At 36.5% G+C, this 27,983-nt stretch overlaps 2 protein-coding genes across 2 annotated transcripts; both read right to left on the bottom strand.

The window, feature by feature from the left end:
• Positions 1-748: 748 nt before the first annotated feature.
• On the bottom strand, positions 749-11,323 carry LOC144377105 (olfactory receptor 5M5-like). Its single transcript, XM_078046536.1, has 2 exons — positions 11,203-11,323; positions 749-4,557 (listed from the first exon to the last, which is right to left on the bottom strand). The coding sequence occupies exon 2, from the start codon at positions 4,539-4,541 to the stop codon at positions 3,606-3,608; it is 936 nt and encodes a 311-aa protein (XP_077902662.1). The 5' UTR covers positions 4,542-4,557; positions 11,203-11,323; the 3' UTR covers positions 749-3,605.
• A 9,847-nt stretch (positions 11,324-21,170) lies between these two features.
• Positions 21,171-22,136, bottom strand: LOC144376788 (olfactory receptor 10T2-like). Its single transcript, XM_078045065.1, has one exon. The coding sequence runs from the start codon at positions 22,134-22,136 to the stop codon at positions 21,171-21,173; it is 966 nt and encodes a 321-aa protein (XP_077901191.1).
• Positions 22,137-27,983: the final 5,847 nt, after the last annotated feature.

Below are 27,983 nucleotides of genomic sequence, written 5' to 3' on the forward strand. Positions count from 1 at the left end.
ATTTATTGTTCAGACCATAGAATAAAACCTCTGGAAACTGTCAGGATGGTCAAGCTGCTTCCATTTGGCTTTTAAAAATAATGATCTCAGTCTGCCCTGTCTTGTCAGAGGTGCAAATTATGGTTATGTATAAAATGTTTATATTTTCATAACAACCTGGATGGCAGAGCAGGTTACACCTGTTACTTTTCCACAAGCTTAAACTCTGACATCAGTGTCTTCTCATCTCTGCTGGATGTATTACTTAATTGCAGGCAGAGCCACTCTTAAAGCATGGGATTAACACTTTCCTTTTTTACCTTCTCATCGAAGAATGCCAGAATATCCTGGGCAGAGTTGAAAATGTAGGGCTTACATTTAAGATTTTTAAATGCCTAAGTTTTTCAAATACTTACATATCTAATAAACGTGAAGGAAAATGGAAAAGTTCTTGGTTCTTTCATGTTTCCTTTTTATGATCAACATAATAACAAAATCCTTTTGGCATGATTTCTAGTCACGACAAATCAACAGAGTGGTCATAGGGGAGAAATAAGAAATTTAAATTTACACTGAAAAATTCAGCATTTTGTGGACAAATCAGTTTATATATATGAATGTGTCATATATTTCAGTTACATATTAGATTTGTTAGTGAAAAGTACCTATATGGTGAAAACTGGTAAATAAAATTCATATTTAGGATCACTATGAGGAAAGAGAATTTACACTTTATTTATATATGATAGCAAGTTTATTTTCACTGTCAGCGAAATATTGCATTCTTAAAATTCAGTAAATCTTCCACTATTTTGATAACATTTACATATTCAGAAAATATTTAGGGTTTAGGAATTAGTATAACTGTTATGTGTAACAGCCTCCATTATAAGCAGACAAAGGTACATAATCACGTTGTTTTCTTTTATGGCTTAAATATTATCATTTTAATATTATGTATATATGTAATACTCTACATACTTGGAAAAATGTAGATTATTGGAGAATTCTTGACCTAAGTACTTTCTTTAAAAGGCTAGAGCCAGGGAGATAAATTTGTAAGGCAGGGGGTCTCAATGAGAAAAGAGAAAGAAGCTCAAAAGTAAGCTGATTCACATCCTTCTCCATACTTTATTCTTTGCTCTTAAGGTCTTTGGGGAAATTTAGGAAAATATGGATTTATACACTTCACAATTTGTTAATACTTTATGCTTTGTTTTCCAAGAGAATCAAGGAAGTATGTTGAGCAAAGTATACAAATTCAACAACTGGGAAATCTCATGGAGAGGTTTCATGACTTATCTTCTTCAGTTTTCTCTGGGCAGGGGGGAAACAAAGCATTGAAAACTTTATATCAATATTCTTTTGAAATCAGGAATATAATTAATTTGCTGAGAGGCATGTATTAAAATGTGATATGTAGTAGGGTTTTTTTCTCTCTTTAATTTAAACTGACTCAGAAAGAATTTGAGAGAAAAATTAGGAAATAAATGTAGCTTTTGATTAAAATCACAATTTTCCATCTAAGTGTTGGTACCAGCTCATCTTCTTTATCTCCATTAATCACATTTTCCTATAGCAAAAGTCCTTTGTGTGTTGTGGTCCATTAACATATCCAGCTCCTACCATTTTCTTAATTATCAACTTCCCAAATGCATCACTTTCCCTGGTCAGATTGTATTGTTTCCTTTTTGTGTCCTCCTGCCTTATAGATAATAGCCTTGGTGGGGTGATATTAGAAAACAGACTTCCTATCTTAACTCCAGTAATTCCATTTTCTCTACCACTTTCCAACCACAGAACCAGCAATCATCATTGGGTACCATGTCCACCCATCCAGTGGGATCAGGAATAAATACAGACGAGTTAAATCCAACTCAGCAAATAGCTATGTTGTGTCCATTCTGTGCCAGGAACTGTGGTAGGTGCTGGGATACAAAGTGCAGAAGACAACCTACTTGGCCTCAAGAAACTCATGGACTATCACCCAGGCTCTTATCCTTTAGCATTCCTGATCCACTTTGATTATTCTCTCTTGCTCATTCCCTCTGCAACCTCTCCTGCCTTATGGACTTGCTACCTACCTTTACTCACTCTGTTCCTTTATCCTGATAGTATTTTTCTTTTTTTTTTCCTAGATACTTTTAGTTACAGAAGGACATAACTTTATTTATTTATTTTTTGTGTGGTGCTGAGGATTGAACCCAGTGCCTTGTACGTGCTAGGCAAGCTGTCTACCACTGAGTCACAACCTCAGCCCGGTGTTTTTCTTTTTAACTAGCACTAACACTTCATCTCCACATAAATAGGAATACAACTTGTAACCCATTCTTCAGAGGATCTTTCTGAACTAAGTAAAAACAATTTTAAATATTTAAATATTTTTATTCTCCTAAGTTACTCAATCACAAGCCACAATAAAGCAGAGATCCCATCTTATCATCTGAAGGGTTAACATGGGGAAAACAGAATTAGTTTCTTGATTAATTTAAAACTCAATTGGAATCAATTGGTGAAATATTTTCTTAACCATTTATAAAATCACATAATAGTAATCACCTCTGAAAACAGCTCAGGAGAAACAATTGATGGATTGTGGCAATTTGTGTATCTTAAGAGTTTGGAAAAGACTGTTGAAATGAAAAAGAAAAACCATGGAGTGTTCATATTCTTGCCTAAATAAAAAAAAATTAAAGAAAATTTGTTTTTTCACCTGTTCTCACAAGCTACAAGAATTTGTGTAGCTTTATTTCCAAGAGATTAGAATATGAGACCTATGGAAACAGAAAAAAAAAGAACATGGAAAGTGCTGCAAACTAATGCGTTTCTCTAGGTCATTCAAATTATTTAAGACAATTTTATTTCTCAGATATGGACACCCTGACCTGGCTACCTCAGGAAACTTTCCTCTTTTCCATTCTTTTTCACCTTACTTTCCCCCACTGTCCACAAAAGAAAAGAAAAAACAAACTTTAGCTGTACTTTGCAGAGACTAGAAAAATTAAACCCTGGCTGTTGAATAAATGACTTCCTTTAATATCTTTGAAATTACCCTAAACCCTCTCTTTACCTGTACTAATTAAACTTTCTTTTAAAATCAAAACCCCACATATAACTGAACTACAGTTTTTCTTTTCTTTACTTATTATGGCTACAATATTATTTTTGTTTACTTAAAGCATGCAATTTTCAACTATATTTGGATTAAATACACCTTTTGTGAGCTGGTCTTGAAATGTAACCACTACCTGTAGCGATATATTATGAAGAAATGCTTTTTAAGACTAACAAATGACTTGGTACAATATAACCTGCTTTAAGCTGGAAAATGTTTCTAATAGCATTTTTTTTAATGTAAGGGTTTTATACCCATGTTTATTAATGTATAGTCACCCAGAATGTTGCTTTTGAAGATTTTTTTTTTTAAATTGAGAGCTTATATTTTGTCAAATTAGTAGTAGCCACTTCATTTTCAATAGATGAAAGACAGACAATTATTGACATTATAGCTTGTAAATTAATCCTGATTAGTTCATGATGATTGGTTGGATTAACTTTCTATCACATTGGTTATACTGTGTCAGTATATCACACTTGCATACCACCACATTCTGATAACTTGCTCACTATGATTCTTTGCCCTCTAGCAATTTTTTCAGGGTGTTTTTTACTTCCGTGTTCCTCAGGCTGTAGATCAGAGGATTAAGCATGGGAATCACAAGACTACAAAACACAGAGATCACTTTGTTGTATTTCCACGAATTCTCTGCTTTTGGTTGCTGCAGGTACATGAAAAATAATGTCCCGTAAAAGATGGTGACCACAGTGAGGTGGGAGGCGCAGGTGGAAAATGCTTTGCACTTGCCCTCGGAAGACTGGATTTTTAAAATAGAGAAGAGGATGCAGATATAGGAGATGAGGACCATCAGGAGGGATCCAATGAGATTCACTGCAGAGAAGATCAGGAGCTGCTTCTCTTTGTTGTGGGTATCAGAGCAGGAAAGGGCAAGAAGAGGAGGGTCAGCACAGTAGAAGTGGAGGATCATGTTGGAGTCGCAGAAAGACAACTGGAAAGTCAGGACAGTTTGTATCACAGAGTTCAGGAAGCCATAGGTGTAGACTCCTATCACCAACTCCTTGCAGACCCGCTGTGTCATAATGGCTGTGTAAATCAGAGGGTTGCAGATGGCCATGTAGCGGTCATAGGCCATTGTAGCCAAGAGGAAGCATTCGGTAGTTGCAAAAGCACTAGAGAAGTACAGCTGAGCAAAACAGCCAGAAAAGGAAATAGTTTTTTTCTTCACCAATAAATTCTGCAGCATCTTGGGTCCAATGGAAGATGAATAACAAAGATCAATGAATGCCAGGTGACTGAGAAAATAGTACATGGGGGTGTGGAGGCGCGAATCCGCCTTGATGAGCAGGATCAGGCCAAGATTTCCCACTAGGGTGATGAGATAGATTACCAGGAACATCACAAAGAGGGGGAGCTGAAGCTCCGGATGGTCTGTGAATCCCATGAGGACAAATTCTGTCACTGTGGTTCGATTGCTTCTTGCCATTTTGGTCTCTTGCCTACTGTGGAAAAGAATGAATTAAAACATAATTAGATACTTAAAAACAAAAGCTCCTTTGTCTTTGTTCCAGTACCAGATGATAAAAATTTACCTTTACATTTTTAAGAGTTAAAGGTTATCCCTTTCATGGGACTTTATTTTGCTAAAACACATTTAGAATGTTTGAGCTCATTTCTTTATGGAATAGGGGGCATGATTTTTCTAGAACAGGGTCTATTTTCATGTTAACAGTGTAAATACTTTCAGTTCCTTTCAATAAATGTGTATGTCTGGGTCCCACTTGGGACAGGATAGCATGCTTGGTGTTGGGTGGAGATCGAATACTACATTGTCTTTGTTCTCATGGAGTCTAATTCCTCAAAGAAGAGTGACCTGGGTATGACTAGAGATGTACAGAGTGATGTAGGACTTAGGAGGGAGAGATTGAATGGGGATGGTGTAAATAGAAAAAGCTTCATTCAATTCTTGTCCACTTACCAAACATATTGCACATCTATAATGTGCCAGATGCTATCCTAAATGAAGATGACACAAAAATGAATAAAACATGTCTGTCTTTAGTGAGTTCACAGGCTAGTAGGAAAAATACATATATAAATAACTAGTTGCAATTCAGTGTGGATAGTACTACGAAGAGAGAAATCCCCTAATTCCACTTGTCTACTGGAAGGGTGTTGTGCCTGTGTGTGTGTGTGTGTGTGTGTGTGTGTGTGTAGGATCAAAAATCTTTAAAGAGACAACACTGAATTATATTCACTATTAGGCTGAATATTTTAAATTATAAATGCAATATGTTCACTTGGTAAAAATTTTACATAGTACAGAGGGATATAAATAAAAGGAAAAAAAACCCTTGAAAACAAAAACAACCCCTCCCCCCAGTGTTCTCCATACTACCTCCAATATAATTGCTTAATGGTGAACAGTTCCTTCTGTATCCTAAAGATGTGATGTAGATTTGATACACACACAAGCACACACACATTTTTCCTACATAAATGAGATCATATAATTTTGTACCTTCTTTTTACACTTTGCAGTATTTCCAAATTCATGATATTCCTTTTGTAGCTGTATCATAACTTAATAATGTATTCCCTCTTATTGGACATTTAAATGTTTATAATTTTTGTTAGTTTTTTTTCTATTTCAAAGCTGGAATAAACATCCACATGCATGTATATGAATAGAGGATAACTTTTGAAAGTAGAGTATGGGTCAAAATGTGTACATTCATTTTTTTTCTTTTGATGGTGATTGACAAGTTAAATCAGCTCTTTGATTTGCATATTACAATTATTTTTCAGTTTTTCACTTGAACTTTAATGTTGGTATGGCAGTTTTTCTTTGTGCTAGGCAGGAAGTTTTAAATGGTTTGATGTCAAATGTTTTTCTTTTTTTTTTTTTTTGAGAGAGAGAGAGAGAGAGAGAGAGAGAGAGAGAGAGAGAATTTTTTTAAATATTTATTTTATAGTTTTTTCAGTGGACACAACATCTTTGTTTGTTTGTGGTGCTGAGGATCGAACCCGGGATGTACGCATGCCAGGCGAGCGTGCTACCGCTTGAGCCACATCCCCAGCCCAAATGTTTTTCTTTTTGAGAGTTCTGATTTTCATGACACAGTAGATAGACATTTTTCAATTTCATATTATTAAAAAATTATTTCTTGTTTCCTTCTAGATTTGAATCATCATCCATTCTCCCACCTATGTCCTACATCACTAGATTCATTGGAATTTAACTTTGATGTAACCAATGAGGTAATCAACTCTTTATATTTATTTCTCCAAATTGCTAGTCAAGTGTCCTAATGCAACTTATTGGTAAAATAATTTTCCTGACAATTCTATTGATTTAAAATTCTAGCCTTATTGTATACTAAAACATCCTTAAGTACTGAGTCAATTATTTTGCAGTGTCATCTAGAACAATGACCAAACTTTGAATATAAGTTATTTTCATTTTAATATGTGATAGAGATATTCTCATATGTATAATTTTCCATATTAACTTTAGAATTATTTTATTAAATCCTATACCACTTGCTTTTTAAATGCAGTTTAATTGACTTGAGATATTAATTCTGGAAGGATTGACATCATTATAATAAAAAATAATTTTCATTCCTATAAATAAGGTATATATTTCATTTATTAAAATTTTTCTTAAACAGAGTTTTAATGTTTTCTTTAAACTTTTTAGATATATACCATATGTATTTCTTTAAAGTGTATTCATAGATATTTTATCTTTTTGTCACTACTGATGAAGTCTTATTTTCTTATTTTATCTTTCATGTTGTAGTCTAAGTATTGTTTACATATAGAAAGCTATTAATTTTGGGGCTGGGGATGTGGCTCAATTGGTAGCGAGCTGGCCTGGCATGCATGAGGCACTGGGTTCCATCCTCAGTACCACATAAAAAATAAATAAAGATATTGTGTCCACCTAAAATTATTAAAAAAAAGAAAAGAAAAAAACTAAAAAAAAGAAAAGCTATTAATTTTTATAAATAAAATTTATAGCTACCTTTCTTATATAGTTTCTTATCATTTAAAATTGATTATCTTGAGTTTTCGAATACGTATTCCTATAATATGAAAAAGATGTGACTTTCTTTACTCATTTCTAAATAGTAGTATCTTTCATTCCTTTCTCTTCTCTGCTTGTATTAGCTAGTACTTCCAGAGCAATGTTAAAAAATTAGTGATAATGGTGGTAATTTTTACCTTTTATCTGCAGAAATACAAGGAGATGCTCAGGGCTTATAGACAGAGGGGAATACCCTATGTTACTGAGGTGTGAAAAAGACCAGACATTAAAAACTGTAAATATGTGGTGTAGTTAAGAGCAGTCTTCCTAGGAGTGAGCATGTGTTTGACATTGGCTGAGCTTAGTGCAAGAATAACAAATGGAGCTGGGCCAGGTGGCACAGGCCTATAATCCCACTGACTTGGGAGGGCAAAACAGGAGGATTGCAAGTTCAAAGCCAGCTTTGCAACTTAGAGAGGGACTAAACAACTTAGTGAGACCCTGTCTCAAAATAAAATTAGAAATAAAAATGAAAAAGGGGCTAGATATGTTGCTCAGTAGTTAAACACCCCTAGGTTTTAATCCCCAGCAGAAAAACAAACAAAACAAAGTAAGAAACAACAACAAAGGAGGCCCACGAATCTATATGTGCTAAAAATATTTAAAAGTTAATGAGCAATACAGCAAATTAATAAAATATATTCTGTTCTCCCCCTTAACAAAGATACATTTAAAATGCCCAGGAAAGCAGAATCCTTGGGATCCTTACAGTTCTGGGCTGGAATGCAGAGGTATGAGGAGAACTATTTCCAACCCTGACACAGGGCTGTATAGGCCAGGACATGCCAGCTAGCAAGGATGAGTTTTGTTCACACCCCTGTAAACAGCCAACACTTGGCCAACCTAGGTCTAGGTGTAAGAATATCGACAGCATGATTCACCCTTATAAGGGTGATCTGGGAAAGAGGCTCTGTAGGCTCAAGGAGTGAGCTGGAGCCTTTTGGACACGGAATTGCAGGATACTATTACTGACAAGGTGGTCTAAAAGGGCTGGTTAGCAATGGCTTTGAGCAAGCAGATTCCTTTGGCCTCATAGATTCTTTGGCCCATGGTATATGGTGCAGTAGGAAGTGTCTCAGAATAGCTCTAATATTTGGGGACAAGGCAGGGTTCCTTCATGTTGGTATCTAAGAATAATACTGCCTGTGAGTGAATGATGAGAAACATGTTTTGGGATGCATATCTAGATTGAATGACTGAGGGTCTGATATTCCATTTTGTGTTTGGTTCATACCCTATAGGAAACAGGCAGCCTTTAAAATAAACTGAGATGGCCATTGGAATATGGAAGGACTCTTGGAGAGTGCAAGATATTCAAGGCAAGTATTTTAGGTTGAACAACTAAGTAGGAAGTTGAGTCAGAAGAGCTCAGAGCACATTCAGGGAACTGCGAACATCCTTTTGGGAAAGAGCAAGTATATATGGAAAAGACTAGTGGAAGATAAACTGTTGGGGTTGGGACCATACTGTGAAAAGTTTTAAATGCTAATGAAATTTAATAACCAGTTCAGTGGTGAACATGGACCCACTAAACATTTGGACTTAGAATGACCTGATCATTATTCCCCTTTCAGGGAATTAATTTGATATTGTGTTATGTGGTAGACTTAAGAGAGAGAGAGAGCTATCAGTAAGGACACCAGCTGGTATGTTTTCTATGTAAGAGGGATAAGGATTTGAACTAAAGACCAAAGATAGGAATGAAGAAAGGAGATAAGCATGAGCAATATCTCAAACACAGTGTCTATATCAATGGCAATTGATTGAAACAAGGAGACCAGGAGAATGATAATATGAGAACTGAATTGACTGTTTAATTTTGCAACATCTCTTTCATAAGGAGATATGACACATTTTAAACACACACACACACACACACAAACACACACACAAACTCACATATGTACACGTGTACCAAAATTCATATTATAAAGTTCAAAAGAAGAAGATGTAATTGAGAGAAAGAAAAGGAAGTGAATTTCCCCCACTATATTTGTTTAACAATGTTGCTGTAAGGTAGTGATTTTAGTAGCAATAGAAAGTCTGGTCCAGGAATGAATTAGGAGGAAAGAATTTTGAAAGTTATTTGAGGACATGGTGGACACCATTGCACAGTAAGAGCTGGTGATCCTGATTTGGAAGTCACTGGTATAGATGTGGGAATAACTAAGATCACTCAGGGAGAGAGGAACGGAAGGGAGGGTGGGGAAGAGAGGGGGAGAGAGAGAGAGATTTGTTCCTCTTGATTTGTTCAGGCACATTTGACATTTATTATTGAGCTTAACTGATACATCCAATGTTTGATAATTCAGAGTGTTGTTTTGTTCCTTATCATTATTCACTGTGTATGAATGATTCAGACAACTTTGTTAAGTAGAGAGAGAGAGAGAGAGAGAGAGAGAGAGAGAGAGAGAGAGAGAGCAAGAGAGAGAGAGAGAGAGAGAGAGAGATACATATGCAAGTAACAGGTGAAAGCAAATGTTCCAGGACAGAAATTTGGGGAGAATGGATCATTAATGGCTGATAAGAGGAGTCAGCAAGTTTTAGGGAAGGGCCTTTTAAATATAGGCATTCCTGACATTCCTGGCTTTTGGCATATGTGACCTCTCTCAACAAAAGCTTGAGATCTTCAGCCAATCTCTTAAACCATCTACTCAGTGAAACGGTGCCTGTAAAATATTTGTTGTTCAGAATTCTGTGCTATCTAACGGTGGAAAAGCATTCTTTTGGATTCAGTTCTAGAATTGATCAAGCCTTCCCAGCTTTCAAAATGTGACAGTTCCTATTCAAACAGGCTTGGGAAGGTTTAATACTTCTGGAAGAGTCCAAAGGCCAGTGTGCAGATTCCAGCTGGATTTAACAGCTGTCACATGACAGAAGATCTTTTCTATTAGCTCTTATTGATGTGATTTCATATTTGCCTGCATAGTTCCTAAGACAGGGTTAAAACATTCTAATTGGAAGTTTTAAAAAATTAAAAAATTACTATGCCATTGCCTAAATATTTATTCATCATTCGTCATATGGAAATATTCCTCTGCAATCCAAAAAACTTCTACTTGAATTCATTTCTAAGTTTGAGGATTCTGATAATATAAATGTTTAATCTATTAGTTCTTAGAATACAACTAGACCTGATGATAAATTTCTGGAAAAACAAAAAAATAAAACTCTAGTAATAAATATTTGACTTTCAATTTTCTACCTATGAAAAAATTTATGGTTCCCCCCCTTAAAAAGAAAATTCTGACTACTGAGATTTAACTAACTCAAACCAAATGATAATAACTGCTGGCTATTGGAATACTTTAAATGCATCAAAATTCATTCTGTTTTATGTATTATTTTATTTAATATAAAATTGTTATTTTCCCCATTTTCTTAGAGAGGAAATTGAGATGTAGTTTGTCAAATTCATAAAGTCATAGAGACAGAATTTAAGACAGGCAGGCTAATTCTAGATCCCTCAGCCTAAATGATACTGTCTTTCCATTTATGATTTCTCAGTATTTATTTATTTCATGAGCATTTTCTTATAAAGATATGAGAAAATTTGAGGCATATTAAGATAAGTTCAATAACACTTCCTCTTGATTTGTTCAGGCCCATTTGACATTTACTATTGAGCTTAACTGATACATCCAATGTTTGATAATTCAGAATGTTGTTTTGTTCCTTATCACTATTTACTATGTATGAATGATTCAGACAACTTTGTTGAGTAGCCTAAGAAGTATTAAACTGCAGAGGAGGAGCATATGAACTACTTTGAGAATCTGATGAAAGCTAAGTATCCGTTCCTAGGAAATTTTTACTCATAAACATTTTTTATGCAGTTTCAAAGGCTTCATAAGTTTATTAGGTCCCTGATAGGTTTTCCTCACAGAATAACTCATGGACAAAAAAAGATCCCAGCTTTTCCAAGTAAGAGCCAACCATCCTTCACACTTCATCCCTGACAGAAGCAAAACACCCCATCTTCCTCACAGCCCTGTCACTGACACCCTTTTCTCGGCTGCTTGTGGTTTTTGCCTTAGAAGTAAACACAACTTACCGGACACCTTTTGGACAGTTAGTCAGGATTCTGAATGCACCAGAAGCATTTAATTGGTGTGTTTCCAGTTCCACAAACAAGCCTCTTCATGTCTGCCTGGAAGGCTTGGTTTCTGTGTTCCACTCTGACAAGCCTGTGAATATTTATAAAGGGTAATGAGTCTGTTACCTTTTTTTATTCCAGAGCTTTCTGGGTACCAAGGGAACAGTTTATGCAGAGTTTTGTGAGACATTTTACATTTGATTTAAATCACCCTTGGGAATTAAAATCCATGAATCATCCTGGTAGCTACCTGTGACTCAGGTTGTGATGCTTTGGCCCAGGACAACTCCCAAGTCCAGAACCTTTGGTGTGAGACTAAGACATGCTAAGATACAGTCCTTGCCCTTGCAGTAGGTGGGCTTGAAGTTGCAGCTGAGGTGTGAGTTTCATGAATATTTTATGGGGAGCTAGGTAATAATATGCAAAGATTATATACCTAGCATGCATATAATTCCAGATTCTGGGGTTTTTTTTTTTGACTCAATGACAATGGAAGCTAAATTGAAGCAGGTGAGCAAACATGCAGGGAAGGCTTTTATTGGGGCTTCCATAAAGGAAGAGAGACATAGCTCTGAATGAAGTCGTCAGGCTGGCTCCCTGAACGAGAGAAGGGAGCTCATTTTATTGATTGCTTATAGATATGGAAATATGAATTGGCTTTAGGTGTATCAGTTCCAACATTTTGTCCTGTGCTAAATATGAGTTACTGTAGCTGGTCAAGAGAATGCATACAGGGCATCCTGACCTCAAGAATGCACAGCTGGTTGAGTGTGGCACACATCAGGCATCCTGGGACCTGATGTCAGGTCCTGGGTCAAGGCCTAGGAGTGCATTTGCCCATATCCCTATAGTGGTCCTTCTCTTACACATACTGTATATTTTTGCTTGCAAAGAAAAGATGATCTTTGCTAGAGTATCACAGCTGGTAATGTTAGAGAAAAGTAGTCTTTAATTCTCCTATTTCTTATGAACCAAATTAAGGAATAAAATCATACTCAAAACCACATCATAGACTAAATGTTTTAATGGTCCCTTAGGCCTCCTTTCTTGTTTCTCTCCCTTACCCCCATTCCTCTCTGGATTGATATTGGGCCAGTAAATACTTCCTGATGTGGCCAGGATCAGTTTCTCAATGCATCTGGTCTTTCCTTGTGATCACTTGGAAATAAAGGGTTAGAATCTAGTCCTCTACTATATCCCGTAAAGTGCAGAGTATGTGGTTTTCAACCTTGGCATTTAAGGCAAGCAGAGCTTTCTCCAATTAGAAGACACATCTTATATCCCTCAGCATTTCCTAAGTTCACTAATTCATACCAGAGAAGGTAGGGAAGCTGAAAGAAAAGTCTACTTGAGTTAGATCTGAAGGTTTGGTGTGAGTGGCCTTTTCTAGTAAAGTTTTCCATGTTAAGGAACTTGTAGCAGACAAATCTATGACTTGCCATTCTAGTTAGAGTAGAGAATTTCTAAGTGGAGAGTGAAATATGAGTTTGATTTACTAACTGAAGAAGTCCATGATTTTGTAAATGCTATATTCGATTCCAACATAGTCTACCTTAACAATAAGTAATGGGCATTTTGTTTCTGGAATCCTAAGACTGTACTTCTATCTTGATTAGTGACTGAAGGGGCTGGAGTAATGGACAAAGGCAGGAGTTCATTTGAACCACTGCCATATATGTTACATTCTCTCACTATCATTTCACTGTCTAATCCCGGTTCAAATGTTAGATCAATGCATTTTCTGCAGAATTGATTTTTCTATGGAATTCTTATTCCATAATGAGCCAATTGTAGAAATTGAATATCTTGGGGAAAATCTAGGCAGGTCTTCTAAAGGCTGGGTTTGCAGGAAGCAGATACAGATCTTGTCTGGGTGAGTGTCAGTAGGGGAAAAAAAGAGGGAGAAATTGATACTTTGGGATTCAGGGAGGAGAGTGACCATGATACTATGCTCCACTGCTCAGATAAACCAGGAAAGAGAAGTCCCTAGTCTAGGAGAGTCAGATAGTCACCAGTGAGGTTCTAAAGAAGGGAAAGATGTTTCTAAGGAACTGCTGGGTCAAGAAACTCAATTCTAGTTTCAAGGAAGGAGTTGTATTAAAGGAAGTTGCACACGTAGTTTACACATTCAGCAGAGGACACTCTTTGAGAAAGAGCATTCTCTAGATTATAAGAATCTTGGAAATGTTAATTCTTAAGGGTGACCAGTAAAAGTGCCAAGGGTATAACTCAAAACAAGAGACATTTTGTTCTTCTACAACCAGGAACTCATATGGATTTGATGATTCTTTCATAAGAATGAGAGTTGGTGGAGACTCTGAATTACTGGATTTGCCCTGGGGTAGCCCATGTGCTGTTACATTTGGTTTGAGGCTTAAGCATTTTACTATAGAACAAGATGGTAATATATTTTGAAATTTCTTTGGTCAAGGATTATTTCTATAAAGGCAAATATTTATTAATACATATTAATTATGTAGAGAATGAGTTTTATTGTAGCATATTTGTACATACACAGAGCACATTTTGATCATTCCCACTCCCCTATTACCTAGCCCTCCCCTCCCATCCTTTCACCCAGTCCTCTGCTCTGATAGTTTCCCTTCTACTTTTATATTGTCTTTTTTCCTATATTCCACATATGAGATAACCATCATTTTGAGTCTGGTTTATTTCACTTAACATGATGATCTCCAGTTCCATCCATCCACTTTCCCCACAAATTACATGATCTCATTCTTTTTTTATGGCAGAGTAATACCAATTGTGTATATAGATCACATTTTCTTTGTTCATTCATCTGTTGATGGGTATACAGGTTGATTCCATACCTTGACTATTGTGAGTTGTGCTGCAATAAATGTGATATGTAGGTACTTCAATGGTATTGTGACTTTAATTTCTTCAGATGTGTGTGTGTGTGTGTGTGTGTGTGTGTGTGTGTGTATATATATATATATATATATATATATATATATATATATATATATATATAGAGAGAGAGAGAGAGAGAGAGAGAGAGGAGTGCTATAGCAAGATCAGAAGATAGTTCTACTTTTAGTTTTTTAAGAAACTGCTATACTTATTTCCATAGTGGCTTACTGATAGTATATACCAGTTCCTCTCCCCCCAGCCTCATCATAAAATTTATTGTTATTTCTACTCTTGTTGATTGCTATTCTCCCTGGGGTGAGATGGAATCTCATTATAGTTTTGATTTGCATTTTCTTATGGCTGAAGATGTTAAACATTTTTTTAAAATTTATTTTTGGTCATTTGTACTTCTTTTGAGAAGTGTCTATTCAGTTAATTTGCCCATTTATTGATTTGGTTGTTTGGTGTTAAGTTTTTTTTATTCTTTATACATTCTGGAAATTAATTCTCCATGAGAAGAGTAGCTGGCAGAAAATTTCGCCCTTGTAGGCTGTCCTTTGACAATATTAATTTTTTTATTTTCTGTGCAGAAACTTTTAAATTTGATGCAATATTTTTTTTGTCAATTCTTAGTATATTATTTTCTGAGCTGTTAGGAATCTTATTCAGTAATTGTTGCCTGTGTGCGTATCTTGAAGTGTTTTCTATTAGAAATTTCAAAATTTCAGGTCTTATACTTAGATTCTTGATCCATTTTGAATTGATTGTTTTATACAGGGTGAGAGAGAAGGATCTAGTTTCAGTCTTCTACATATGGATATCCAATTTTCCAACCACAATTTGTTAAAGAGGCTGTCTTTTTTCTAATGTATGTGTTTAACCCCTTTGTCCAATTAGATGGTTGTAGCTGCATTGATGTATTTCTGTGTCCTCTTTTTCTGTTCCATTGGTCGGTGTGTCTATTTGTATATCAGTACCATACTGCTATTATTATTATATTTTACTATGGTTTTGAAGTATATTTTCAAATCAAGCATTGTGACAGTTCCAACATTCCCCGTTTTTTCCCCTCAGGGTACAAAGGCAATTTTCAATGTGTGGTTTAAAAGGCTTTCTTTAAAAGGTCTCATTTATATTATTCTACTTTCCCTATTTGTAAGTCAACTTCTATTTGCTTAAAGCCTAGATTTCTACCATTCCTGGATTCTTCTGGATTTCTCACTTTTGCTCAGAATGTGACTGACCCAAAGACTAATTTCAATCCTGCCATCTATCCCTGAATAAAACTCTTTCAGAGGTGGGCCAAACTATAGATTCAGATGGTATTTATCAGTCACCAATAAAAGATGTAGCAGATATTTTTTAAATGTTGTTTAAAAATGCCAGATTTATTTAATTTCAAAAAGCCAGATATGTTCAAGATTTAAAAGGGAAAAATGAGTGTTTCTTAGAACTTGTAATTCCTGTTTAAATATATATGCAGTTGGTCATCTGTGTCTGTAGTTCCACATTCATGAATTCAACCAACTATAAACTGAAGATATTTGAAAAAAAATTGCATTTGTACTGAAAACGTACAGACTTTTTTCTTATCATTAGTCCATAAACAATACAGTATAACAACTATTTACATAACATTTATGTTGTATTAGGTATTATAAATAACCTAGATATGATTTTAAGTACATAGGAGAATATACATAGGTTATATGCAAATAGTACAACATTTTATATAAGGGACTTGAGTATTCTCAGATTCTGGTATCCATGGAGGATCAGGGAACAAATTCCCTATGGATACCAAGGACTGACTATATAACTATATATATATATATATATATATATATATATATATATAGTTAAGAATTAATGACATCCCCCCTCATTGCTCTAATGTCCCATTATCTTGGGATATGGAATGACTTGCAGGTATATCAGTCTGACTGCTGGGGAAGTAGGGATGGGCAGAGATAGTATCTCATCTTTGAGTCCTCTGGGGTTTTGTCTTCAATTCTGTACCTCATCTTCAGTTCTAAATATAGGAGATATGAGTCCCTGGACTAATCCTTAAACTCGATATCATCTCTAAAATTGACTATGAGCAATTGCCGCTCTGTTCCCTGAAGAGTCATTAAGCCACCTACTCTGAGCCAGCTTATCCAAACCCGAAGTCTAGTTTCAGGTAAACAAGATCAAAGGGAAGTTATTGTCCTAATGAGCTTGAGAGTGTCTTTGTTTATGATTGCCATGTTAGTCCCTGTTTGAGATCACAGCCAGTATGCTAGTAGGGCTGAATGAAAGCGATAATAAAGTAAAGGTAACAGCAATCAGTAGTAATATTAATAAACTAGTTCTAATTTTGTGATTAGAGGTGAAAACTCTGAGGCCATACCATCAGGAATGGAATCCAAGCTTGTACACTAATAAGTGGACCCATATGATCTTTGGCAAGTTACTTAACCTTTTTGTGTTTCTACTTCCTCAGCTTTCAAGTTGATATAATAACAATACTTGTCAGTGGAGTGTTGAAAACATTAAATGCGCTGTTGTTGGGGCTGGGGATGTGGCTCAAGCGGTAACACTCTCGCCTGGCATGCGAGGGGCGCTGGGTTCGATCCCTCAGCACCACATTAAAAAAAATAAAAAAATAAAGATGTTGTGTCCACCAAAAACTAAAAAATAAACGTTAAAATCTCTCTCTTTAAAAAAATTCTCTTTTCTCTCTCTCTCTAAAAAAAGTGCACTGTTGTTTTCATGATATTAATGTTATCTAATATAATGAGTACTTTTGCCAAATGCTATGTTCTTAACACTCTTCTAAGTTCTTTACACATATTATCTCAGTTAATCAACAATATGTCTATTGTCTTCACTATTTAGACAAGGGATTTGAGGACTTTAAAGAAACTTTGCTAACATCACAAGGTGAATAAGTGGGTGGTTGAAGTGGGATTTGAAACAGGCAGCCAGAAGAAAGAGCTCAGATCTTTCTTCTTTAATGTTGTTCTGCCTCCTATCAGCTACATGGTGCTTTTAAAATGATATTAACTACTGTACATTCATTTATACTGTCACATTTAAATAACTCCATTTGTAATCATTCTGTATAAATGATTGAGGAATATCTAAATAAAAACTCTCATCCATTTGATTTTACTCAGTGAGCAATGTTGCTGCTCTTCTCTATGTATTGACTAGCTTATGAAAACACTACTGTGTGTGTACATATCAGTCAGTGAGAGTCTCCAATTGCAGGCAACAGAAACAGACTCTGGATATTTTCAGAAAATTAGGATTGACCAGAAATACTGGAGAGTCAGGTTCAAGCTGTGCCTCAATCCCTGTGAAGAACTGGTCAGATGAGGACACCACTGCAGGTGCTGCTAAGGACTCAGGCTGCAGATTGTTGCCCCAAGTGCTATCATGCCTCATGCTGGACACTGAGGACACTAACATCAGCCCCACTGCCCCAGGCACTTTATCCTACTGCTCCAAAAATCCTGCTAGAATCTGTGCTGCAATATTAATGGGTGTATTTGATTCTAATTTCCTTTGATTGCCCTATTGGCTGGGATGAGCAGATCCAGGAGCATCCATTCGGACTTTCTCACGTAATAGCCCAATTTCATGGATGAAGGAGTTAATATGGAGTTAATTTTGGCAGTGAATATATTTCAATTATAGATCTGGGCAGTATTGGGCTCACAATAAGGTAAAATTAAGTAAAAATTCTGCTTATCTTGTACTTGTAAGCATTTTCCCTGATTGGTGGACTATAGTGGACTTTCAAAGATGAGTGTAGTTCAGAACAACGTATGTTCAGAAAGCTCTTAGTGTGTAAGAACCCCTGAAAGTTCTGGATATTTTTCTTTATCATTAATAGTTACCTTTAAATGTCCTTAAATCTATTTGGAATAGATGAATAATGAGAGTCACAGAATGTATATGTGATATTATTGCAAGACTTTTACTCAAGGCCATAGCCTCTCCTTAATCCATAGGACTCTGAATCTATGTATTGATTTAGGTCTGAGAATGAAGGGAGGAGATCTCAGTACATTATATGCTGTTTCAAATCAAGCCTCTGCTCTTTGACCCTAGAGTATGTTGAGTCATACACATTGAGCAAAGCCTTACTGATTTGCCCACCCATGGATAACACCTCAAAGATTTCTGTAAGTCAAACATTTTTAGATGTCATTATGATTGTCCTATCAACCTTGACTTTGTGCTTTTAGCACACATATGATTTCTGCTACTTGGGGCTTTGGTATCATTGAAATTGGGTCTCATTTTAGATGTGGTATCTGTGGTATCTCCTTTTCATATCCCTGGGCTACAGATAATAGTTACAACAGTACTTCTTTAAATTCTTATGCTCCTTCACCAATTAATTTCTCAATACCATGAAATAGGGGGCTGGGATAGAGCTCAGCTGGTAGAGAGCTTGCCTTGCATGCACAAGGCCCTGGGTTCAATCCCAGCTCCGGAAAATAAAAGAATACCTTTTTTATATATAAAAAATATAGAAGAATATCTTCTATATGAAATAGAAGATTCATCTGAGTTCTTTTTAAAATGTATACATGGGCTACGTACATGACATGCACATGATACACAGCTAGAGATTTAGTGATTTTACTTCTTTCTAAAAAACACTTAGTTTTGTTGATTGTTTTAGCTTTTTTGCTGATCTGACCAAAAGACTTGACAAGAACAACTACAGGAGGAAAATTGTATTTGGGGTTCATGGTTTCAGAGGCCTCAATCCATAGATGGCTGGCTTCATTCCTCAGAACTCAAGGTGAGACAGAACATAATGGTGGAGGAAAGCAGCTCACCAGAAAGCAGAGAGAACTCTGCTTATCAAGGACAAAATATATTCCCCAAAGGCATGCCCCCAAGTCCCACCTCCTCCAGCCACACCCAACCAGCCTACAGTTACCACTCAGTTAATACTTATCAGAGGATAAATTCATGGATTGGGTTAAGGCTCTCATAATCCAATCATTTCACCTCTAAACCTTCTCTCATCATCTCACACATGAGCTTTTGAGGGACACCTCACATCTAAACCATACTATTGACATTTTCTATGGTTTCTTTCTATCTTTTAAACTTTTCCTTTTGTTGTGTATTGTTCCTTTTGTTGTGTATTGTTTTCTTGACATCTTAAGTTTTTAAGATGTCAATCAGTGTTCTTCTGTAGCTTGTTGAACTTCCTCGAAACCATTATTTTGAATTCCTAGGTCTTCATTTCTTTGTAATCATTCGCTTGAAAATTATTGTTACTTTAATGGTATCATTTATTTGGTTTCTTGTTTCTTGTAGCCTTCTGTTGATCAATGTGCAGTTGATGGAGCAGTTGCCTCTTTCAGACTTCACTGACTGATTTTGGTGGGTCAGGATCTTCAACTGTGAGTGGGTACAAGGTGATAGCTGGGTGGAGTGTAGCTGTTTCATGGCTGAAACCATACACTCTGCACAAGGTCTGGCTTATATGCTGCCAAGTGGTGGTGGTGGCATGAATGTTTGATGGGTGAGTGACCGTGTAATAGTCATGCAATTGTGTCTAGGCACCTAAATGTAGAGAATAACTACAGAGCTGGATTTTGGATTATGGGTATACACAGAGCAGCCACAGAGACAGAGCCTGAAGTGCAGTACACACAGATCTGGGAAAAGTGTAGGGTTGAGTGTGTGGCAGCTCTTGACCCCAGGTTGTACAATGGTAGCTAATTCTGATGAGGGTGGGGGTAGAGGAGTGCTCCCTCTCCTGGAGGTCCATAGCAGCAGTGACGGCTGGTTACTTGAGTGGTGAAAGCTGTGGGTGTCCTCTGCAGAGCTGGCTGCTGGGGTCAGTGCCAATGACATTGCAGGGCCCTCTCCTGTGAAAGCTGTGGAGAGTTCACAGTTGTCCTGGGGACTATTAATGTCTTCAGCAGCAAAGACTATGAAAAGCCTCCTCCAAGCAGGCCACTGGGCACCATGGTGACAACCACTGAACGATTCAGATAGCGCCCACACTTCTTTCTTGTTTCTCTCCCTCTCCAGACAAATCCACTAAGCCAGTCTCTCCAGCTATCCTTTCTATGGGGTTATTCTCAATTTTTTTTTCTTTTTTTCCCTTCCCTTCCCCTTCCTTCCTTCTTATTTATCATTTTTGTTATATTTTGTTGCTTTATGCTCTTAATTGAACTGGAGCCTTCCTATGGCTATTTGTGGTAACTGTCTCCTTATTGTTTGGTGTGTGTGTGTGGGTGTGTGGGTGTGTGTGTGTATGTGTGTGTGTGTGTGTAAGGGAGGTGAGGCTAGTATCTCCTACTTAGCCATCCTTCTCCTGATTCTAGAACTCACTGGGATGTCCATAAAATTTTGTTTTTATTCTGATAAAACCACTGTGATTTTAGAAACACATATAATAGAATTTGTTCCCATCCATCGTAAAAACAAATCAAGTGAGTAAAATTCAATTTGTTCAAATACGTTTTGAATGTAGGTGATTCCATTTTATATTTCTGAAAAATAGAAAATTATCCCAGGTCTTTTGCCCTATTACCCAGGGAATAAGTCAGAAGAAAAATAAAACATAAAATGAAGTTAACTCTGAGTTGTTTCATGAGAGAATAAAAGAATGATATTTTATAAGAATAAAATAATTCAACCATTTAAGATATTTAAAATGAATAAAATATCTGGATATTTGGGACTTGATAAAGAATAAATCCACTATAACTGGATCCCCAATCAACATACTGCCATTCAAATTTTAGACAATTTTATAATTTTCTTCCTTCCCTATAGGCAACTGCTATTATGAAAGTCCTATGTTCCAAATATGTTTGTTATATTTATTACATTTATATGTGCATATGTATTATAATGTTGGAAAATATTTTAAAATTGTGTTATGTTTTTAGTAGAAAAATGGTAAACCAAGGACATATCAGGTAATCAGATAATATTTAAGTTGCTTTGTACAAAAGTTATGGTTTTTATTAGATGCATTCCACTTCATCCACTTTTATTTATGAACATTCTGTAATTTTCTTTTAAATGTTCATGGCTCTTTTATTTATCATCTGAGAAATAAACCTATTGCCACTGCCTAGTACTTTCCTAAGGGCTATCTTCATTTCTTTGTTCCTTAGACTGTAGACGATGGGGTTCAGCAGAGGTGTCAGCACTGTGTATGTCATGGCCATCAGCATGTCTTCACGGAAGGAGCTGATGTTTTTTGGTCTCAGGTAGATATAACAAGCAAATCCATAGTGAATGGACACCACGGTGAGGTGAGAAGAACAAGTCGAGAAGGCCTTATATCTCCCCTTTGTAGAAGGCATTTTCAAAACTGTGGACAAAATGAAGATGTAAGATATAAAAATTAAAATGAAGCTGCCCACCAACACGAAGGCAGAAAGCATAAAAATAGCCATTGCATGATAGGAATTGTAATCACAAGCAAGGCTGGCCACGGGTAAGATGTCACAGAAGAAGTGCTTGATGGTGTAAGAGTCACAAAAAGAGAAGTTGAATATGATGATGGTGATGCACAGAGAAACCAAGAACCCAACCGTACAAGAAGTCATCATGAGCTGGAAGCAGAACTTTCTTGTCATCAGGACGGGATAATGAAGTGGGTTGTGGATGGCAGTGTAACGGTCGTAGGACATGGCAGACAAAATGAAGCAGTTATTGCCTCCCAAGCCAAAGAAGAAAAACATCTGGGTGGCACACTCCTGAAGGGAGATAGTCTTGCTCTCTGAGAGCAAGTCCACTAGCATGCGGGGGATGATCACCATCGTGGTACAGGTTTCTGAAAAGGACAGACCAAAGAGGAAAAAGTACATGGGGGTGTGGAGGTTGTGACTGAGCTTGATGGCCACCATTATGGACACATTTGCAAGTAGGATGGTCACATGGGAGGAGAAAATCACTACAAAGAGGAGATTCTGCAGGTCTGGGAAACTGGAAAATCCCCATAGAAGGAATGTGCTTACTGCTGTGTGATTGTCCATCTTCTTGGTTGGAGCAACTTTACATAATAGGTATATATGTGCTTGAGTTCAAGACTCTGAGATGTTCATAAAAAGCTTCTTCTGTATTGATGTCATCTGGATATTAATCTAGAGCAAGTGTTAGACTCATTTTCTGTCTTTCTTTTTGATTGGAGTCTCACTATGTTGCATAGCCTGGTCTCAAACTTGTGAGCTCAAGCAATCCTCCTGCCTCAGCCTCCCAAGTAGCTGTGACTATAGGTATGTGCCACCAAACCAGGCTTTGGTAAGACAATTCTTAAGAAAGAGCTGGAAAAGGTGGAGTTAAATATACCTAACTGTAGTCAAGGTCAGGAGCTCAGGTGATGATTCTAGTACAGAATTATTATGCCACAGAGAGGGACCAAATATCTTCTTGGATTCTACTCATACAACTGCTCTTGATCCTTCCCTTTTCCTTTTAGGATCTGCATGGAAGAAAATATGAATAAAACTCTTTGCTTTCATCCACTGGTTTTGTGATACCATATTTTTCAAATGATTCTTGTAATCTAATGGTACACTGGCACTTGGGATTGAATAAATAAAATAACTCAATCATTTAAGTTATTTAAAACAATGTGTGTAACATTTAAACATTTTGAAGAAATCAGTGAAAATTTCTAAAAGACTTTGATATTGTTCTCAGTGCAATTCTGTTTAAATCAGAGCACCCCACCATCCAGTGGCTTCCAGAGTGATTCCATTGTGAAAATGACTAGACCTCATAAATGTACTTAACTTGCTACTTCTGCTGGGTTCAGGTCCATGATAATATTTGATACTTGTAATATACTCTATTAGTAGTTCTTAACAAGTTCTTAAAACACATCTATGATTTTAAAGTTCTTAAGAAATTTTCATCAAAATTCTTTTCAAACAGCCTCCTAAAATACAATGGGCTACCTGGGAGTCAAGTGAATTTGAAGGTACTATCTCACTCCAAAATGTCATATTCTGGTCATGATATCTGGATCAACTTTTGAATTTTGGGCAGAACCTCCAGGATATTTTTTAGCTAGTATGCTTGGTAAATGGTCTTTGCATTCCAGACCTGAAAGGAATGAACTCAAATTCCTTAGATCAATTTTTCAAGTCACATTTCTATTTCATTTATTCATCAAACATCAGTTCATGTGGGAGACACAGGCAGGAAACCAATATGATGAATCTCCAACGAATTTTGATTTTAACTTCTGGCACAAAGATGAAGGGAAAGAAAAATAATAAGAAAGCAGGGGTGGAAAATGGAGGTGTGGGGGAGGGGAGAGAGAGAGGAAGAAAGAGACACTGTAAATTATAGGATTGACAAAGATTAAGGAAAAAGAAGACAAAAGACAAAACTATATTGTTATTTGAAGAGCTGATGTTTTCTATTTGGTTTTGGCTATAGAATAGAACAGTAGTTAACTAGCAAATATTCAATATTGGTAATGTGCCAGAAAACATGCTGGGGTTAGGCAACTCTACCTCACATAATCCTCACATGTCTGTGAAGTGGGAATTATCATTTGGATTTACAAAAGATGAAAGTGAGGTATGGAGTGTTTAATTGGCTATCAAATGTCATGAATTCATTCAATGTCTATTGACTAATGTCTATGATATGCCATTAGATTCATTGCATGGGAAACACATTGGTACCAGACATGTAGCACCTCTGTCAAATGCGAGTGTATCACTATTGTTGTTTATGCAGTCAGGGAAGCCCTCTCTTAGGATGCGGTATACTTAAATGAGAGGAGAATGACAATCTGTAAACAACACATAAAGATTAGGGGAGGGAACATTCTAGACACAAGTCTCAGCTACCATAAAGACCTGAAGGTGGGCCACAGGTCTACTCAAGCAATCTTCAACCAAGACTCACACAGCTTCTCTTTGAGACCATTCCACAAAGAGTCTTTCCTCTGAAGGTTCCCAGTCACCTTCACAGGAATATCTTTTCCACTCTTATTGTTTGGGTTATCACTTATTTTTTTACTACCCTCTAATTCCAGTCTCTATGAAAAAATACTTAAAATTTCTTCTGGAATCTCTCCAACACCAGATTTTCAGTGCAAAATTTTCAAAGCAGAACCAGTCATATCCTTCTTCCTGAGTTTCCTATTTGAGCTATTTGTAGATATCAGAGAGCTATCATGAGCTCTGTTTTTGACTTTTTCTCATCTTTACATCCATGAAGTCACTTCCAGAATTCCAGATGTCTGGACTTCTTATGTCTGTTTTTTAAATCCCTCTGCTACTACCTTGAAGCTTCCCTATAAGATGAATTGAGCACCTCCTTCACTGTGTGTCACAAGTCTCTTTCCTACAGGTTCTTTTTATGTGACCAGATGCTGGATTCCTAAATACAGGATATATTTGCTCTGTCAACAACAGTGCCTGGCTATATGCTGCTGATAGGAGGAAATTCAAATACCCCAGCGTGAGCTTCAGTTCATTTCACAAACTGATAGCAAGAAAAATCTCCTGGCTCAGCCTCTACCTGCCCTGTTTTTAAGTGGGACAATATGTCTTCTATTTTTCAAATACACCCTGATCCTTTAGATGAATGCCTGCTTCCTTTCCTTCCTTCGTTGTATTTTGTATTAGAGTTTTACATGTTTTCCAGGTCCTTGCTTCAATTCATTGGACAACTCAGTTTCTCTTATTGTCCACTTTTTCTAGGCTCAAAAGGTCTCCTCTATTCTGCTATCTTACTCATTTAGATTTTTGCACCACCTCTTGCCTCCTGTGTAGGAGCTGTTCTATATCAAGTCTATCATCATGTTCTATCACTTCATTACAGATGCCTTTCAAGTTCCCTTTGCTCACATGCCATAAAATGCTAATAACTTCTAATAAGTATGCATGCTTTAGCTATGCTGTCTCATAGATCCTCATAGCTACCCAGAGATATAAATGCTATTAAGATGGTCTTGTTTGAGATGAAACTGGAGACGTGCTTGATTTTCCAAGGTGACATGGGCAGTAGGTGCACCTCCAGAGCATACTTGCTGCAGAGTGTTGAGAGTCTGGAGAACTACTTGCATGGCTAGTTGATTTTAAGTTTCCACATGTGGACTCACTGTAGCATGGATTCAAGGTCTCACCTGTCCATCTTCATTTCCTGCTGCCAGCCTCCCCTGTGTGAGAATAGTCTGTTGTTTTCCAAAGTCAGGAAGTCAGTTCCTCGTTCTTCTACTTTGCACATCTTGTTTGTCTTACTTGCAATATTCATTCTGTTTTTTTTTTTTTTTTTGGCTTGGATGAAAACCTAACTGTACTGAAAAGACCATTCAAATGACACTTGCCCTGGGAAGCCTCTCTAACTCTCCCTTGCAGTGTTGTCATTTCTTCTTGTTTCCCAACCTATTGTACTATGATGAGAAAGGAAAAAAATCAAAAAAGTTTGTTTTCATATCTTGACATCTATATAAGGCAGGGAAGACAAAGACTAGTTTTAAAATGTTGTATCCCTTATTATACAGTCAAAGTCAGTTAATGTAGATATTTGACTAAGAATTGTGCAATGGCTGTTGGAACAACATAGAATCCCATATTCTTCACAAATGCTTCCATGATTATTACTTAAGTGTATTTGTAAGTACTTTTTGATACATACTAGAGATAGCTGGATGTTCTCCAAATGGATACTTTTTATTTCTGATGACTTTACTGACCTGTTATGTTAATAGTCAACATTGCTATTGACTTTCTTTCCTAAGGCAATTTTTTTCTTTCTTTATATATGTATATGTGCACTCGGCCACTGAGCCCCATCCTCAGCCCTATTGTATTTTATTTAGAGACAGGGTCTCATTGAGTTGCATAGCGCCTTGCCATTGCTGAAGCTGGTTTTCAATTTGTCATCCTCCTGTCTCAGCCTCCTGAACTGCTAGGATTACAGGCATGTGCCACTGTGCCTGGCTATTTATTTATTTTTATAAGCAGTTTTCTGAGAAATTGATAGTTTCTTTATTGCTTGGGTTATCTTAGGCAATTTTAAATTGGTGTACAATAATTATACACAAAAGTGGGTTTCATTGTGACATATTCATACATGCTCATGACATACTTCAATCAATTTCATTTCCAGTTCCTCCTGTCTTTACTAATTTTATCTACTTTACTGATCTCCCTTCTATTTTCATGAGATCCCTCCCCCTACCACCCTGCCTTTTTCTCTCTGGCTTCTGTAGAAGAGAAACATAAAATAGCATAAGTACATTAATTTTCTTATTTTGCATAAATGATATTCTGCAGTTATACCCCCTTTTCTGCAAATGCCATCATTTCATTCTTCTCTATGGATGACTACAATTCTGTTGTTTATATATACCACATTTTCTTTATCCATTCATCTGTTGATGGACACCTAGGTTGGTTCTTTAACTTGGCTATTGTGAATTGTACTGCTATAAACATGAAATGTACTGCTATAAACATCTCCAAACAGATTTGAAGAATCATATCACTTAGTAATGTGAATGCATGGATTGATGTTCCCCATTCTTGCTCAATTGAATGAGTGGTGAAAAACAAACAGGCTGAAAAAAAAAGTCTTCAAACTTCAGCATCACTCATACTTATCACAAGCTCTTGATGAGTTCATGGAGATAAGATTCAAAGATATCAGGGTATGTGTAGGTTACACAATCTTCATCAGTGATTTTGGTTAAAGAGTCTTTGATTTTATGATCCTTGTCGTATATGCTGATGATGAATCCTGCTTTGCTCATACTATTCAAGCACAGCAGTGATAGGAGCTTTGTCAGTACGACATTATTTTAATCACTCCAGTGACCCTGGCAGCCACTGGAGAACAAGATGCCTATAACACTGTGTCAAACTTTCTATTTGTTTTCTCCAAACCTTACCATCTTTATACAGCTGGATTTTGCCATCTTATTCTGTGTTTTCAGTTCTTACAGTCTTTTCCCCATGCAATTTTCATCTTTACCAAGAATGAACTGGCACTATCCTTAATTTACAACTTACCTGTTTCCACAGATATTTCAATACCTTCTATCACACTCATAGGCCTTATATTATTCAAAGACATAGAATAATGTCTATTATAAGAAGTGAAAAAATAAACACCCTTTATTCCCACCTTGCAAAGAAAGAGAGTCACCTCCCAGTCTTTTGAAGTTAGGAGGTAACTAAGCTGTAGGAAGAGTGTAGTCTCACAACTCAGGGGTTGCCTTCTGTGGCTCTTCTGGATTTCATATATGTTATAACTCAGGGATAAGTTTTAAGGCAGTTTTCCCCTTTGAATGTCTGTGTTGAGTCCCTTCTAAAATTGGAGTCTCTTCTAACGTAAAGTTAGAGTCTTCTTCATTCCTTAGGGTGGAACTTGGAACCATGCAGATTTTAATGAGAATCCTGGGGCCACTAGAGACTATTCTCCTGAGACTGCTTTAGATACCAGAAGTCTTGTGTCTGTGGCTCTATCCTCTATTGTAATGTCCACACATGTGCTTTAAAAACTCTAACATATAATGAGATTTTTTTATAAGTTTGTTCTTATTCTTCAAAATGAATTGTTATAAAGATATTTTGTCATAAAAGTGATTCCAGCAGACATATTTACTCTCTGCTTACTACCTTTATTTTATGATTCTGAAAAATTTCCAAGTCCTTCAGTTCTCTAATACTCTATTCACAGGACATAAAAATGAGGTGTCATGAGACTATTCCCAGGAGAAACAAGTGAAGGTAGATAGGAAGAAAATGAACACTCAGTATGAATCTTGTTACTGCTTTCTCTTGGAGCAACTCTGCTGTAGAAGACTTTGCCTACAAAGAATATTCACTTTTATCCAAATCCGCAGTTATACAGTG

Source organism: Ictidomys tridecemlineatus, chromosome 4 (genome assembly GCF_052094955.1).
Source record: "Ictidomys tridecemlineatus isolate mIctTri1 chromosome 4, mIctTri1.hap1, whole genome shotgun sequence".
In the NCBI taxonomy this organism is placed as follows: domain Eukaryota; kingdom Metazoa; phylum Chordata; class Mammalia; order Rodentia; family Sciuridae; genus Ictidomys; species Ictidomys tridecemlineatus.

Excerpts from the sequence above, each read along its gene's own strand:
- LOC144377105 (XM_078046536.1), bottom strand. The coding sequence starts at position 4,541 with ATGGCAAGAAGCAATCGAACCACAGTGACAGAATTTGTCCTCATGGGA.
- LOC144376788 (XM_078045065.1), bottom strand. The coding sequence starts at position 22,136 with ATGGACAATCACACAGCAGTAAGCACATTCCTTCTATGGGGATTTTCC.